This window comes from Microcaecilia unicolor, chromosome 3, assembly GCF_901765095.1.
Source record: "Microcaecilia unicolor chromosome 3, aMicUni1.1, whole genome shotgun sequence".
Taxonomy (NCBI): Eukaryota; Metazoa; Chordata; class Amphibia; order Gymnophiona; family Siphonopidae; genus Microcaecilia; species Microcaecilia unicolor.
In genome coordinates, this window is record NC_044033.1 from 128,524,259 (window position 1) to 128,541,712 (window position 17,454).

Genomic DNA, 17,454 nt, shown 5'->3' on the forward strand with positions numbered 1-17,454 from the left:
ATTAGTTTGAAAAAAAGCTGGCGCCATCTTGGCTAATAACTTTTGCTGAGCTGACGCTAAAAGAAACACGGGGTGAGTTTCCATTTAACTTACTTTCAGTTTGCTGGATACTCTTTAAATGCAGGTTTACTATTAAGATTTGGGGAGACCTCTGAGTAACTTTCTATTTATATTTCAGGGGAATGTCCTTGAGACAGCCCACTATGGGCGAAACGCGCATGTCGGACAGCTGATCCCCTGGGTCCGACAAAAATTGAAAGATAAGTGTCTGAAAAAATATATATATATAAAAAAAACGTTTGATAGATTTAGTGAGAATATAAAGAACATATAGAATTAAGAACCGGTGAAGAATTGGATGTTTTCAAATCGATTCTATCCTAAGGATGGCGATTTACATCACTGAGGTTCAAGAGAATATACATATCTAACTATTTTGGTTGAAGTATCTATGCTATAAACTGTTTTTGTGAAAAATAGTTTACTACCTCTAAAAATCAAGAGGATATAAAGATATTTAAACTGGGTTACTGTATCATCTATATACTTTAAAGTATCCATAATATAGATATTTTACATTTCACCTCAGAAGGGGGGGAGGGGGAATGAAGGTGTTTGACTTAGTTTTAAGAACTCTTAATAACTTAATTAGGAAAAAAGCAGTATATAGTTTTAGTCATTTGGAGCACGAGGCAGAAATCACATTGCATCAACATCCGTCTTGTGCCTTCAGATGAAATTAGGTCTTACCTAATAATTTTCTTTACATTAGTCCTAACAGATCAAGCCAGAGAATTGTGGGTTATGTCCCTCTACCAGCATGTGGAGACAGAATGCCAGAGCTCTGCCATATAGTACCCTATGCTGCAGACTTGCCTCCAGTATACTCGTTAACCAAGCACAGGACAAGAAAAACAATAACCTATAAACCTCTTGCCTCAAAAAAAAAAAAAAAAAAACCCACAAACAACCTTGGGCCTTGTGCATGTATATGAGAACCCCAGATGCATGAAGAAGCAGCCACTGACGCAATCACAGACTGTTGAAAGAGAAACGGTCCCATGGAAGACTCATGGTGGCACCCATACTAGCACGTGAATCTGAACTTATTTATTATTATTATTTTTTTTTTTTTTAATTTTCAAGAAATGCTTTTGCAGGAATTCCTCGCAGGTCAGCTGAGAGGAGAAAGCACAAAGAAAGCAGTAGGGTGGAACCTCTGGATTGATCTGTTGGGAATAATGGAAAGAAAATTATCAGGTAAGACCTAGTTTCTCTTTCTATAGCGTCCCACAGATCAAGCCAGAGAGTTGTGGGATGTACAAGAACATTCCTCAAGTAGGGTGGACCTGACAACATCCAGCCACTAACACTGAGGCTCCGAAGGCAGCATGTGCCCGAGCCATGACATCCAGATGGCAGTTCCTCACGAAAGTGTGCACAGGGAACCACATCCCTTCACACAAAATGACCACCGACAACCAGCCCGAGCCACTGCCCTGGTGGAATGTGACCTTAACTACGAGGGGCAGTGAATTCCCGGACAACAGGTACGCCGACGTAATCGTTTCCTGCATGCAACAGGCAAACATTGGCTTAAATACTGGAATACCCCTTCCAAGGGCCCCAAAGAGCAAAAGATGGTCTGAACATCAAGTCATTAGTAACTTCCAAGTATCGCAGCATACTTGACGAATATCCAGACACCGGACAACCTGAAAGCCCTCTGGGTAATCCTCCCAATGAAAGGAAGGTGAGAGAAATCGGATGGCTCAGGTAGAAACTATGAGACCACCTTGGGAAAGAAAGGAGGGAATGGTCTGAAGCTGAACCCCAGCCTCCATAAAAGAGAGGAAGGGGTCCCAGCGTGGAAAGAGCCTGCAACTTGGGAATCCACTGGCGGAAACATGGCCACCAACAACACAGTTTTCAAAGTCAATAAAAGCTGACCCAGTGCTCAAAGTGCATCCGCTGGAAGGCCTGCAACACCACGTTGAGCTGCCACGCAGAACAGACAGGCCACCTAGGCGGCGTAGATTGTTTGATGCCATGCAAAATATGCACCAATATCCGGATACGCTGCCAGGGACACATCGTGTACCCGACCTCGAAAGCAGCCAAGGCGGACACCTTCCCCCTCAGAAACTCAAAGCTAACCCCTTCTGCAGGCCCTCCTACAGGAAGGCAAGAAGATCAACCCACTGAGGCTGAAGGCGCACAAAGCGCCTGGACAAGCACCAGGACTTAAAGGTCTTCCAACCTGGGCATAAGCCGCCAAAGTAGACTTCTTCTTAGTGTGAAGCAAGGTGGTAATCACAGCCTCTGGGTAGTCCTTCTGTCACAAGTGCATCCTCTCAAGAGCCAAGCGTAACAAAGGGGGAGGGATCCTCCATGAGGACGGGGCCTTGTGACAGGAGACCCCTCCCGTCCGGGAGAGAAAGGGGGTTGATTGACCAAAGAGCTGAATTAGGTCTGTATGCCACGGCCGGCGAGGTCAGTCTGGTGCCACTAGCACCACAAGCCTGGGGTGCCACTTGACGAGGCCCAAGAGGCAACTGATCGGCCAAGGCATAAACGTACAATAGGACCTCCGTCGGGCACAGGTGAAGAAGAGCATCTATGCTCTCCACCCCAGACCTCTGCACCTGCTGAAGAACCGGGAGACCTTTACATTGTACCGCATCGCCACTAGCTCATGATCAGCTCTCACTCCCCCGTGTCCAACAGATTGTGGTTGAGGAAGTCTGCCCGCACATTGAGGTCATCCACAATGTGGGCCACTGACAAGAGCATTCCCTCCTAGATCAAGGAGCATGCTTTGTGCCCCCCCTGCCTGTTGATGTGGCATTGGCAGAGAGGACTTATATGGGCTTGCAACCCACCAGATCAAGGAAGGCCAGCAAAGCCTTCCATACAGCCCTCAATGTCAAGCCTCCTCAGGGGACCATTGCCCTTGTGCTGTCCTCCCTAGACAGTGGGCCCCCGTTGTCACCACCACCCAATCCTGGCAGTGAGGGAGGAACCCTGTTGCAGGTTGCCTAACCAAAGCCACCACCGCATGCTGAATCAGTCCACAGAGGCTGGAGCAATAGTCACCAGCGGCTCAATAGCGACCACTGAAGACCTCTCATGTGCTTGAGCCCACAGCAGCACGTCTAAGGTCGTCTCCATCGAACCCAACATTTACACATAGTCCCACACCTGAAGGGCTGGGGTCAGCAGGAGATTGGATACCTGTGAGCACAGCTTAAGATGGTGCCCTTCCGTAAGGAATACCTTCCATACCCAGCTGTCGAACACCACCCCAAAGTATTTGAGGGACTGAGATGGGGGTCATCCAACTCTTGTCTGGGTTTATCACTTACCCCAATGTGTGAAGCAGACTGACAACCCAAGCAGTAGCCTGAAAACTCTCTTCCCAAGAGGAGGCCTAGATGAGCCAATCATCCAGGTAGGGATGGAACACCCTTCTTCCTGAGACAAGCAGCCACCATTACCATCACCTTGAAGGTGGTCTGGGGATGCAACTGGCGAGACCACCTTCCCATCCAGGTATGAGACCACCCGAGATATTCGAGGGACTGAGACGGGTCATCTGACTCTTTCCAGGTTTATCACCCACCCCACATGCAAAGCAGACGACCCAGGAAGTAGCCTGAAAACTCTTCTCCCAAGAGGAGGCCCCAGATGAGCAGTCAGTCTGCAGGTAGGGATGGCCCCAGACCCCCTTCTTCCTGAGAAAGGCAGCCACCACTACTATCACCTTGAGAAGGTCCGAGTGTGCAGTGGCGAGACCAAAGGGCATTGCCGGGAAATGATAGTGTGTTCTGAGCACCATGAAGCAAAGGACTTATGGGGCAACCAGATGGGATGTGCAAGTACGCCTCCTTGAGATCCAGATAAAACTCCCCCTACTGCACTGATGCAATCACTGACTGCAAGGTCTCCTAGGCGGAAATGATGTATCTTGAATGCCCGATTGTCCCTCTCGAGATCCAAAACCAAGCACCAGGCACCATCCTTGCGCATCCCCCAGATAGAGTAGCTCTACACATGGTAGAGTAAGACCGTCCAACCCTTGACTGAGACTTGCATGGAGACTCGAGAGAAAACAAACAGAGCTCCTGCACCAACCTCAAGCGATAGCCATCCCCTACTACGTCCAAGACCCACTGGTCTGATGTGTTTTGGTCCACTCCTCCAGAAAGAGACAACACTTCCAACGGCAGTCCCAGGGTATGGACTGAGACCCCATCATTTGCAGAGGCATGGGAGGCCTGAGCCGCAAGGGGAGCAGAAGATGCAGCAGAGCACCTGTTCCCCTGAAAGGGCAGCTGCCTTTGCTGATAACGCAGCTTCGTGAAAGAACCCAAAACCTAGCCCATGACTGGGATGAATGAGAGGAAGGCTTCACCTTGTCCTCCAGGAGTCTGACCTCAGCATCCCCCAGATCTTAATCTTCGCCAGATCCTCTCCAAAAAGGAGGCCCCCCTCCCGAAAGGAAAGACTCGCCAAAATGAGCCTTTGACACTGCATCTGCTGAAGCATAGAGATCATCATACAAAGCGGCCAAATAGGCAAGACTGCCCTCCAGGGACGGCAAGGACTGCACCAGGTCCTCTTTCGCTGTGGCTCCTTGCACCCAGCTCAAACAAGCCTGAGCTACATAAGAGCCACAGACCACTGCAAGCACAATGCAGCCACCTCAAAGAAGATCTAATGGAAGACTCAAGGCGCCTGTCCTGACCATCCTTGAGGGCTGTCCAACCTGCCACCAGCAGCATGGTCTTAGTGCTGTAAAGAGAGAGAATCCACCTTAGGCAACCACAGGGACCCCAAGTCCCCGGTGGTATTGGATAAAGATGTGCATAGCCTGCGCCACTGCAACCCTGCCTCAGGGGAATCTCATTGAATGAAGATGAGTACCCTCATAGCCAGGTCGATAAGGAGCGACTGAGGTGGGTCTCTTAACCCCTAACAACAGAGCGTGCATTTCTGATGCTGGAGGCTATGGAGATGAAATTTTCAGGGCCTCCAGGGCCTAACAATCAGGGAGGTGAGCTTCTCCCTCCTGCATAACCAGGCCACAGTGGGGCCATCCCCAGGGGCAACTCCCTCTCTTCCAGGGGGCTTTCCAGGGAGTGTTTGGTAGGCAAGGCCAGATCATCTGAGCCACACCCAGACTGCAGGGACAACTCATCCAGCTCCAAATGAGCCCATTTGGGGTCAGTGGGGCCCCCACAAGGGAACTCCCAACCAACGTGTGCTCAGATGGAGGCCTCTTTAAAAGAAAAGCCTTATGCAGAAGAAATGGGGGGGGGGGGGGGGGAGAGAGGACAGCATCCGTCTCTACCTCTCTAGCCTTCGATGCTAACAGATCCGCATTGCTACACAGCATGGCCTCCCCGTCCTGTGGTAACAGCTGAGCCAAACTTGGGAAGGAAGCACACGGGGCTTCCAAACTGGCGGCCACACACCGTGGGAAACTACAGTATCAGTGGAGCCCGCCAACACCTCTGCCTGTGTTGCCTCTGACAGTCCACATGCTGCTTTCCGGCTCCCACACTGGGAGCAATTGCTTGACAGACTGACTGACTGACTGAGCCAGAACAGATATGTACTCTGTAGTCAACTAGACTACTCCAGGCAGTGCTACAATCATGCATGAGCTAGCCTCCAAGAGGGAAGGCAGATGCCTGACTCTGCTTTTTTTTTTTTTTGTTAAAGGAGGCAGATTTCCAGCAAAAATGTGGTAGGGAGCCACAAGGCAGGGGGCTACCTATGGCTTTTTTCATCTTTTCCTCACACTTGTTCTCCCCTATGCCCCATCCTTTTATTCTGAAGACTTCTTCCCTTTCCATCTAGCATTTCCCCTTTCTCTCCCTACCCTTCCATCCAGCATATCCCCCTCTTTCTGCATCCTTCCCATCCAGTCTCCTTTTTCTCCCTACCCTTCCAGCCAGCATCTCCCTCTCTCCATACCCTTCTATCCAGCATCTCCCCATACTTTCATCCAGTCTCTCTACCCTTTTCTCCTAGCCCGCCACTGTCTCTCCCTATCTGTCCATACATAATATCCCCTTTTCTCCATTGATCCAGCAAGGGTATCTCACTTTCTCTCCATTCATGATCACTCTCTTTACCCCTCTTCCATCTAGTGTCCCCACTCTCTCTCCATTCAGCACACCACTCTTCCATCATTTATCTCCCTCTGCTCTCGCCATTGCTTCAGCACCTTCCTGTCCCTCTTTCCCTGCTCACCTTCCACCTGGTATCTGTTTCCTGGCCACTAGTCCTTATCTCAATGAGCAGCAGTGGCACAGCAACCCAACAACAAAAAAAAAAGGCAAGCCTTGGACCGCAGCCATCAAGCATGGGTTGTCGGTCCTCTGTCCTGGAAAGGGAGGTTGAGGTGGGACAGAAGACCAACAGCACATGCCTGAAGGTTGGAAGGAGAGCAGTAGTGGTACTGTGGGGAAAGATAATCAAGAAGGATCCCCTGACCTGGCAGTGTGTCAGATGACCTGCTATAATGCAGAAGACAGGGGGGGGAGGGGAGGGGAGAGATGGGAAGGGACCTAGTACCAGTTGGTGTATCCCGAGCCTGCCAATGAACTCAACTGACCACAGTAGGCCAGAAACCAGCACCAGTCCAGAGACCCCACATGGTATGTTTATCCACCTGCTAAATAGTGGAGGCAAGTCGGCAGCACAGTGTACTATATTGCCAGAGCTGTAGTGTTCTCTCTCCATCTGCTGCTGGTAGGGGGACATAATCCACAAGTCTCTGGCCTGATCTGTGGGACACTATGGAATGATATATTAATCAGTCAGAGTCGCCCTAGTCCGCTATTAGGTGCTGGCTGGCACGGAACAGCAGTTCTCTCACCCCCCCCCCCCCCCCCCAATGAAGGAGAAAACATATTCACCACTGCTGGGGTGATGTAGTGGAAGGGCCCAGCCCTGCTTTATGCTGCAGCTGACCAACCCAGCCCTTACAGTAAGGACTGGACTTCCTGACTTCCCCTTAGCTATACCCTTGCCAGATGCATTGGATTCAGAAATCGAAAGGAACAGTATACAATATAAAGAGAGAAGCTAATGTGCACTGAGGGACCTTGGGATGACATGCACTACCATCTTGTCACTGTGTTTGAGGATCTCCAGATGGCAACACAAAGGCAGATGGATGCTAAACTATATAGGGAGAGGCATAACCAGCAGAATCAAGGTGGTATTAATGCCCCTGTACAGGCCACTCGTGAGGCCCCACTTGGAGTACTGTGGTCAGCGTTGGCGGTAATATTGGAGGTAATGTGCTAAGGGGGAAGTGATCAAAATAATACGGAGGGGGGGGGGGTGTCAGGAGAGTTGACGTATACCCTATAGGAGAATGAGAATGATATACAAAATGTTTGAAAAAGATTTGTTCACTCATTTTATATATTTCAAGTAGCTAATGAGGGGGAAGCTAAAGAACCAAGAAATAAAGGTGCAAGGAGGTGTGCGTAAAAGCAACACCAAGAAATGTTTCACTGGAAAGTTGGTGTATGCCTGAAATGCCCTCCTGGTGAAGGTAGTTGGGATAAAAACTGACAATTTAAAAAGGTGTGGGAGAAATACAAAGGATCCTTTTTTACAAGAGGATGGGATACAAACAACAGAGGATGTAACCTGCAGAGAGCAGCAGGTATGACTCTAGCCACCTTCCTGGGCAGACTAGATTGACCATGCTCATTTCCATCTGTCTGTTACTATGTACCAGCACTTTTACTGTTGCAGACATCCTAGTCTGACATGGTTTTAATTTAGAGATGATTATTTTGTTTTAAATTCTAGGCAGTGGGCCGATGCGATACCAGGCTTAAAGGACCAAGAAAAAAATGGCAGTAGCTCATAGGAGTTTAATAAAACCTGACATACTACTCTGTCCAAAAGGTCTAAGCTGTTTACAATGTTACAATGTAAAAGGTATAGGAAAGCAGAATACACAACCAAGGAACCATCCTCACAGAAATCTTCATTAGGAGCCCACAAGGTAACCCAAAGTCCAAAAAGACAAAATTAAAAAAAAAAAAAAAAAATTAGATTTTCAATTTAACATAAAGACCCTTCTGCACATGACTGAGAGGCATCAGGCTCCTCCTACCTCCTTCCCACAGTATACCTTTCATCTTGCCCTGCTTCCTACAGGCCTTCATACTTAGTGCCTGTTTCATGAAAAGACTTTAGAGGAGCTGTTCCATAAATCAAATGGGATATAGCTAATTACTAGGACATTGGAGGAGGGGCAGTGTACACATCAAATCTAAAGCTTAACAGGTGAGTCTATTTCTTTATTACCATCAATGTTACCAGCAGACAGCTCTAGAAACAAATTATTTACAAAATACATACAGAAAAAAGTGGCATAAAAGATGAGGTTAAGTCACTTGTGTATACCCCAAAGTATTCAACCTACAGTAACCAAATTCTCAGGACAGGTATAATGACATAAAAGCCAGAAACCAGAGTAACCTTTTCACAATACATCTAACCCCAAGACCAAAAAAACCCCAACTCATCTTGCTTGTAACAGTGTTCCTCAAGTCCAAACAGCCATGGACTTCTCATAAGTCTGTCCCAGTTTATTTTTTTTTTTATTATCAGGATTGCATTAGGGGAAGGAGTGATAATTCTGCCTCAACTAATAGGCACCCTATGAAACTGAACAGGAAGAGGCAGTGCTTGGGACTGAAGTGAACAATTTACTTTCCAGCATGGCACAGATGTCTTCACATATCTACAGTTGCACCAGCAGTGTCAAGAAATGGGAAGTGATGTTAAATGCCAGAAAAAGCACTTACAGCAGCTTGTTTTACAGGTAGGTTTTTTTTTTTTTTTTTTTACAGATGTTTTATTATTCTACATCATTTTAGACATACCCTGTTCTGTGAAGTATTGATTTTATGTTGCTTACTGCCCAGTTACCATAGAGTTTGTAAAATATTAGTATATCATATTAGCTCACAAGCACAGCGGACAGATTTCAGCAGCAGACAACAATGCCCTCCCCAAACTTAAAGAAACATTATTATGGAACTTTAAAATACATTAAAGTGGTGACAGGCTCATTTGGAAAATGGAATAAACCACAGAGTATAGAAACAAATCAGCTCAGATTGGTTCAGACATCAGCTAGTTTGCTGCAATGCACATATGTTCCTGCTCCAAGAATCAGGAGACTCACAAAGGGGCCTTTTACTAAGCTGCATTACGCACTAACATGCTAGAAATGGGCTTTGAAAGTCACAAGTTAGGACTCGTTAAGCCCATTTGCTAGTGCAACTTAGTAAAAGGGCCCCAAAGATGTTCATAACTACCTGCACAGTACTGCTTTTAATTAAGTACTGCTATTTGCTGTGTACTGTAAATTTTTAAGTCTCACATACTGTATAAACAGGACCAGGCCAAGCTGTTATTCTTTGTTTTTGTTAATACAAAACCACCCATAGTGGGGTCAATGAAGTAAGCCACACTACCTGATAGTGCAGTGGGTTTACACTTGAGCATCCTGCAATAATCCTACTCCCTGCTGCAAGGAGAGAGATTAGTGTGAGAAAATTAACATAAAATCACAGTGCTAAAAGGTAGCACATATGGCACACAAGTTACTACATCAAAAATAGCTCCTTAATATTAATGAACTCTGCTAAATACTAGTACAGCTTTTTTTTTTTTTTTTTAAACATTTTTTTCTCTAGTGCTGAATTTTTACAGCATTTCAGGAAGACTGCCGAGTAAGGCAATAATTCCCTTATTTAGCAGACTGATTCTGCGTGGTGTGTCCCAGGATGCACCAGTTTTTCTAGAGATGGTGGTGTGGAGACAGGAGTACCTGAGCATCGCTCCTGCCTCTCATCTGCTTAGACTATGAGCTCATTAAGGACAGAAAAGTACCTGCAAAAAATAGTATATGTAAACCGCTTTGACTGTATCTACAGGAAGGTGGTATATCAAGTGTGGAATAAACAAATATCTCAAAGGGGTGTGTGTATGGGGAGGGAGAGGAAGGTTCACTAGACCAGTACAGATTTAGTTTTGAATGTCAGGTTTAAGGGAAGGGAAGAGAGGACTCAGGCTGGAAGGCTGTTTATTTTTTTCCTAATGTCTTTCTGTCAATGCATGAGACAATTCTTGCTCACACACTAGCAGAAAAGGAGATATTTTACTCTTCAATGCAGCAAACAGCTGTGTATTACCGCAGCATTGGTTTTTTGACAGTGCACACTTTTTAAATGCGGCAGTAATTCGCATGCTATTTGCTTACTGCATTGAGGAGCTAAAAGTTTGCAATTGGCTTGCACTAGGAATCTGTGTGGTAAGGGTCAGCACATAGTCAAGCTTACAGCACTGACCCTAGAAATTATATTAGCCTTCTTAATGCTCATAGCTTTAAACAATAGCAAACACAGAAACTGTTTACTGTGCAGATTTTAAACATTTAATAGTCGTGAGCAAAAGAAAAGGCATCAGAGTGCTAATTTTTACATGGCTGGTCAGAGATCCTCCGGTGGTATCTGCTGTGAAAATCAACATTCAATTAAAGATGAGGATTTTTGATTTTTTGATTGATTCTCCTAAGCATCCAGCAATGTGCTCCATTCTGTCCAGTAGCTGCAGCAATATTTCCAGTTTTGCTTAGCTACCTTGCTAGCATCATCAGTCTGCACTGTCAGCATCTAAGCTTCCACTGACTAACACTGCAAAAGAGAAATTCACAAACACTGCAAACTCAGATAACAGTCTGTTGCATCATTGAAAATCAAATCCAAAAGAATGTAGACATTCTTGAAAACAAGCCAAGAAATGTATGTAAAGCTTCCTGGTAGTTTATTGAAAGATTGCATAAAGATTTCTAGATCATGGCTATGGAGTCCACATAAATAAAAGGTACTGAAAGTTGATTATTCTTGACACAGCAGATGGAAGTAAGACCACATAAAAATTAAAATCACTCAGTAGACAATGGTTGGATTATAGTGCCATTACACACAGTTTGCAAAAGGTGTGAAGCCAGATGCTGTTGCACACTTAGGACTGTGTAATTATACTACATCCAAAGTCCTGCAGTTTTCTCTTTGCATATAAAGTGGATAAGCATGAAAAAAAAAAAGACAGATGATTTTAAATGTTATATTTGTACTGTCCATTGAAATAGTTTAGAGGAAAGCAGAACAGTAAGCATTGATTGCGCTGCCCTCTGGTTGGTTAGTGCCAACATTGGCTATTGATACAGTATAGTAGTGCCATCATGACCACCTTGTTCAAAAAGGAATAGGGAGGTAGGGTACAGAGAAAGCCGCTGCAGCGAGGGAGACTGTTCACTAACAAGGGCTCTGCTGTCTCTGTGGTGGCAGAGCAGGGTGGTAGAGTCCAATGCTTCCTCTGCAGCAGAACCATCTTCAGTGGCACTGTGGCTGCTTCCACTGCCTCGGCTGCTTTACAGAGTCCAGCCACAATGTAAATATGAAATTCAAACCGATAAACCATATGCTCATTCCTTTACCCAGCACTCTGTACAGACATGAGACATTGTTCCATGGACTCAGTGGCCTGAATGCCAAATCAAAATTCCACTAACATCTACTAGTATTGTTCAACAAAGTTTCACCTACCAAATCATTTCAACACATCATTATTTAAGAAAATGTTCATTTATGATTTTAGATACAAGCTTTACACTGTTTCTACAGACTTTTGTTTGTTTCAGTGTTCATAAAAATTAAAGTTACTCATCTGCAGTCCTTGCTCAAGATGGAATCTATATAACATTTGTCTATACTAATAAACATTCTAAATGTATGGCAATAACCATGAAAAATATAACATGCTGACAAGAATACACAACTTTCACTTAATGAATCTGTTAGAGTTTACATCAGGAGAAAAACACTGTTTTCTACTGCTGCCACAAAGGATCCTTCACAGCTATGTTTTCTAAATAAAGCCAAATGGAAATTACAAACAAAAAATGATCCATCTCAATGATTAAACTAGGGAAAATACTGTACATTTTGAATGTGTTATACTTGCTAGCAAACCACCCATATTTAAAATTAATTCTCTTGTCCTTGTTTCCATGACAATTCCCATTCACACACACACATATATATATATCTAAATTCTCTGAACTGTTATTGATGTTATATAGGTTAATTACTTGCTAGTTATACTTTAAGAAAAAGAGCATTTGTCACTGGGTTTTGCCTAAAGTACCCTGGCCGCACATTTAATTTACATTTAGGGTACAAACAAGCCAAAACAAATCCCAGAAAGAATTAAATAGCTTTCTCTCCTCTCCTTATCTATAAAGAATTAAGACAATACTTATCACCATACAGTTTGATATTACTTCCAATAAGTACAATATTTATTAAACATTTCTTCAGTTTGTTACATATTGTGCAACAAATTACAATATTCTGCAGCCACAAATTATATGCAGAGTATGAAGAGACCTATTAATCAGAGATGTAATCTTTCCATTTATAATGCTACAAGAAAAAAAACTAGCAAATCATATCTTAACATTTAACATCCCACTAAACTTTATTTTATGCATGGAAAGTGACAGACACAGCTGTGCTGCTTCATACAAAATGGCTGAACTTCATCTTCAGAAGACTAAACCTGATATCTACACATGCCAACAGAAACATCAAAACAAAAATATCCTAACCACAGGAGACAGTCTGGTATCAATAAAGCAACAAGGATTACACACATTATTTATAAACTGGCACACGAAAAGGTTTACAACAATTCTGAAAATGAAGTTAGCTGTCTTGAGTCAAGGGAATAAAAAAAAGTCAGTATTGACCATTTACAATTGCTGACCTTTGGGGAGGTGGTAAGAATCTGCTGTAGTGCGGCTACATACAGTACAATTCAGGCAATTTTGTTTTTGTCACTTAGGTTCAGATTGCAAATTGGACTGCTGCAAGGAGGAAGAAAAAAAAGGGTAGGTGGTCTTAGCAGCAGCCTCCTCCAGATTGCTTGACTGGAGTGCTCTGAATTTTCACGTTGGATTTCTCAGCACCGCCAGCTGTGGCTCCAGGGCCCATTCGCTTCTTAATCTCGGCTGCCATCGTCATGAAAGCCTGTTCTACATTTGTTGCATTTTTTGCACTCGTTTCCAAAAATGGAATGCCAAGAGAATCTGCAAATTCCTGTAAAATGGAAAACAGGGCATGTAAACTGCAGGCTAATGTGGACAAAGTGGGCTAACTTGTCAGTTTCACTCTCAGGGCACTAAACCGTCTCCCATGTAAGAAATGTTCTTAACACCTCACTTACATCATTAACTTGCCATAAATGTAGCACTGCTTAGGAAAATCCAAGGGGTCTTTGAAGCTTCATAGTCAATAACTTTAACAATTTCAACACTCCCCCTCCCCAGTCAAGCCCTCCCATACATGTATCAGCTTTAACAATTCATCAATATAAGCCATGCATCACATTACCTTTGCTGTTGTGTAGTCTACTACTTTCTTTGTGGTCAAATCGCATTTGTTCCCTACCAACAACTTGTTAACATTTTCACTGGCATAACGATCTATTTCTTGCAGCCACTGTTTAACATTATTAAAGGATTCCTGGAAGACAGAAATATTTTTACTCTGAATATTTTGTAAAACAAATCCCTGGAGCAAAAACTATTTGTCTTTGGAGGACTTTGTCATGAACCCTTGAAGAACTTTATATTTCACAATATTCTCATCATCAAAAAAATGCTTACAAGGTATTGATTTATCTGTTACATTTGTACCCCATTTGGAGACTGCGGTCTTTGTGATAGGCACCATGATTTTTAAACTTTTAAAAAGAGAATGCCCACAAACAAGGTAGGAAGTTTTAGACACTAAGGTAAAACTGGACCTGGCTTGTTTTTTTACCACTGCCCTTTAATGATTGCCACTGTGGCTGTTTGGAACTCTGATTAACTTCTGGAATGGGATTACAAGATAAGGAAGATGTTTAGATGGGTTAACTATAACTACGAGTACATTTTGATGAATATTTTAGCTTGCAATGTTTTCTATTCCAGTGTGTGTGAGAGTGAGAGAAAGAGGTCTGTAGCAGGGATTTACACTGGGGAGTTTTAATGTTTGTTATTGGGAATGGATTGGAAACGAGCACTTATTTTTATTTATTGGATTTGGTCTCTGAGGCAGTCTGTTTCCAGCTTGTTTCTGGATAAGAGATGAACAATCTGCTATAATTTCTGTTGTATTTGATTTACATTACTGTTGTCTATGCTATTAGGCCTATTGTTAACATGCTAATGCACAAATAAAGTGACATTACAAAGTTTGAAACAGCAGCGTAACCTGTTGTGTATCAAAGACATTATACAGCTAAAAAAGCGAATGCTACATACCTGTAGAAGGTATTCTCCGAGGACAGCAGGCTGATTGTTCCTCACTGATGGGTTGACGTCCTCGGCAGCCCCCTCCATCGGAAAGTTTACTAGCAAAGGCCTTTGCTAGTCCTCGCGCGCCCATGCGCACCGCGCATGCGCGGCCGTCTTCCCGCCCGAAACCGGCTCGAGCCGGCCAGTCCAGTATGTAGCAAACAATACAGTTCAAGGGAAGACTCAACTCCAAAGGGGAGGCGGGCGGGTTTGTGAGAACAATCAGCCTGCTGTCCTCGGAGAATACCTTCTACAGGTATGTAGCATTAGCTTTCTCCGAGGACAAGCAGGCTGCTTGTTCTCACTGATGGGGTATCCCTAGCCCCCAGGCTCACTCAAAACAACAACCATGGTCAATTGGGCCTCGCAACGGCGAGGACATACTGAGATTGACCTAAAAAATTTACCAACTAACTGAGAGTGCAGCCTGGAACAGAACAAACAGGGCCCTCGGGGGTGGAGTTGGATCCTAAAGCCCAAACAGGTTCTGAAGAACTGACTGCCCGAACCGACTGTCGCGTCGGGTATCCTGCTGCAGGCAGTAATGAGATGTGAATGTGTGGACAGATGACCACGTCGCAGCTTTGCAAATTTCTTCAATGGAGGCTGACTTCAAAGTGGGCTACCGACGCAGCCATGGCTCTAACATTATGAGCCGTGACATGACCCTCAAGAGCCAGCCCCGCCTGGGCGTAAGTGAAGGAAATGCAATCTGCTAGCCAATTGGATATGGTGCGTTTCCCTACAGCCACTCCCCTCCTATTGGGATCAAAAGAAACAAACAATTGGGCGGACTGTCTGTGGGGCTGTGTCCGCTCCAGGTAGAAGGCCAATGCTCTCTTGCAGTCCAATGTGTGCAGCTGACGTTCAGCAGGGCAGGAATGAGGACGGGGAAAAAATGTTGGCAAGACAATTGACTGGTTCAGATGGAACTCCGACACGACCTTTGGCAAGAACTTAGGGTGAGTGCGGAGGACTACTCTGTTATGATGAAATTTGGTGTAAGGGGCCTGGGCTACCAGGGCCCTGAAGCTCACTGACTCTACGAGCTGAAGTAACTGCCACCAAGAAAATGACCTTCCAGGTCAAGTACTCAGATGGCAGGAATTCAGTGGCTCAAAAGGAGGTTTCATCAGCTGGGTGAGAACGACATTGAGATCCATGACACTGTAGGAGGCTTGACAGGGGGCTTTGACAAAAGCAAACCTCTCATGAAGCGAACAACTAAAGGCTGTCCCGAGATCGGCTTACCTTCCACATGGTAATGGTATGCACTGATTGCGCTAAGGTGAACTCTTACAGAGTGGTCTTGAGACCAGACTCAGACAAGTGCAGAAGGTATTCAAGCAGGGTCTGTGTAGGACAAGAGCGAGGAGCTAGGGCCTTGCTGTCACACCAGATGGCAAACCTACTCCAATGGAAGAAGTAACTTCTCTTAGTGGAGTCTTTCCTGGAAGCAAGCAAGATGCGGGAGACACCCTCTGACAGACCCAAGAGGCAAAGTCTACGCCCTCAACATCCAGGCCGTGAGAGCCAGAGACTGGAGGTTGGGATGCAGAAGAGCGCCCCCTCATCCTGTGTGATGAGGGTCGGAAAACACTCCAATCTCCACGGTTCTTCGGAGGATAACTCCAGAAGAAGGGGGAACCAGATCTGACGCGGCCAAAAGGAGCAATCAGAATCATGGTGCCTCGGTCTTGCTTGAGTTTCAACAAAGTCTTCCCCACTAGAGGGATGGGAGGATAAGCATACAGCAGGCCCTCCCCCCAATCCAGGAGGAAGGCATCCGATGCTAGTCTGCCGGAGGCCTGAAGCCTGGAACAGAACTGAGGGACTTTGTGGTTCGCTCGAGATGCGAAGAGATCCACCAAGGGGGTGCCCCACGCTTGGAAGATCTGTCGCACTACCCTGGAACTGACGCGACCACTCGTGAGGTTGCATAATCCTGCTCAACCTGTCGGCCAGACTGTTGTTTACCGCCTGCCAGATATGTGGCTTGGAGCACCATGCCGAGACGGCGAGCCCAGAGCCACATGCTGACGGCTTCCTGACACAGGGGGCGAGATCCGGTGCCCCCCTGCTTGTTGACATAGTACATGGCAACCTGGTTGTCTGTCTGAATTTGGAGCAATTTGGTGGGACAGCCGATCTCTGAAAGCCTTCAGAGCGTTCCAGATCGCTCGCAACTCCAGAAGATTGATCTGTAGATCGCGTTCTTGGAGGGACCAACTTCCTTGGGTGTGAAGCCCATCGACATGAGCTCCCCATCCCAGGAGAGACGCATCCGTGGTCAGCACTTTTTGTGGCTGAGGAATTTGGAAGGACGTCCCAGAGTCAAATTGGAGCAAATCGTCCACCAATACAGGGATTTGAGAAAACTCGTGGACAGGTGGATCACGTCCTCTAGTCCCCCAGCGGCCTGATACCACTGGGAGGCTAGGGTCCATTGAGCAGATCGCATGTGAAGGCGGGCCATGGGAGTCACATGAACTGTGGAGGCCATGTGGCCCAGCAATCTCAACATCTGCCGAGCTGTGATCTGCTGGGACGCTCGCACCCGCGAGACGAGGGACAACAAGTTGTTGGCTCTCGCCTCTGGGAGATAGGCGCGAGCCGTCCGAGAATCCAGCAGGGCTCCTATGAATTCGAGTTTCTGTACTGGGGAAAGATGGGACTTTGGGTAATTTATCACAAACCCCAGTAGCTCCAGGAGGCGAATAGTCATCTGCATGGACTGCAGGGCTCCTGCCTCGGATGTGTTCTTCACCAGCCAATCGTCGAGATATGGGAACACGTGCACCCCCAGCCTGCGAAGTGCCGCTGCTACCACAGCTAGGCACTTTGTGAACACCCTGGGCGCAGAGGCGAGCCCAAAGGGTAGCACACAGTACGGAAGTGGCGTGTGCCCAACTGAAATCGCAGATACTGTCTGTGAGCTGGCAGTATCGGGATGTGAGTGTAGGCATCCTTCAAGTCCAGAGAGCATAGCCAATCGTTTT

The 17,454-nt window shown here is 45.8% G+C and overlaps 1 protein-coding gene across 1 annotated transcript in view; it reads right to left on the bottom strand.

Annotated features, from left to right (window-relative positions):
• Positions 1–10,855: 10,855 nt before the first annotated feature.
• The window catches only part of RAB1A (RAB1A, member RAS oncogene family), a 91,573-nt gene continuing 84,974 nt past the window's right edge, over positions 10,856–17,454 (bottom strand). The window contains exons 5-6 of the mRNA XM_030196361.1: positions 13,506–13,637; positions 10,856–13,211 (exon numbers count right to left, since the gene is read on the bottom strand). Coding sequence (XP_030052221.1) covers positions 13,014–13,211; positions 13,506–13,637 — 330 coding nt within the window. The 3' untranslated portion in view covers positions 10,856–13,013. The remainder of the gene's footprint in view (positions 13,212–13,505; positions 13,638–17,454) is intronic.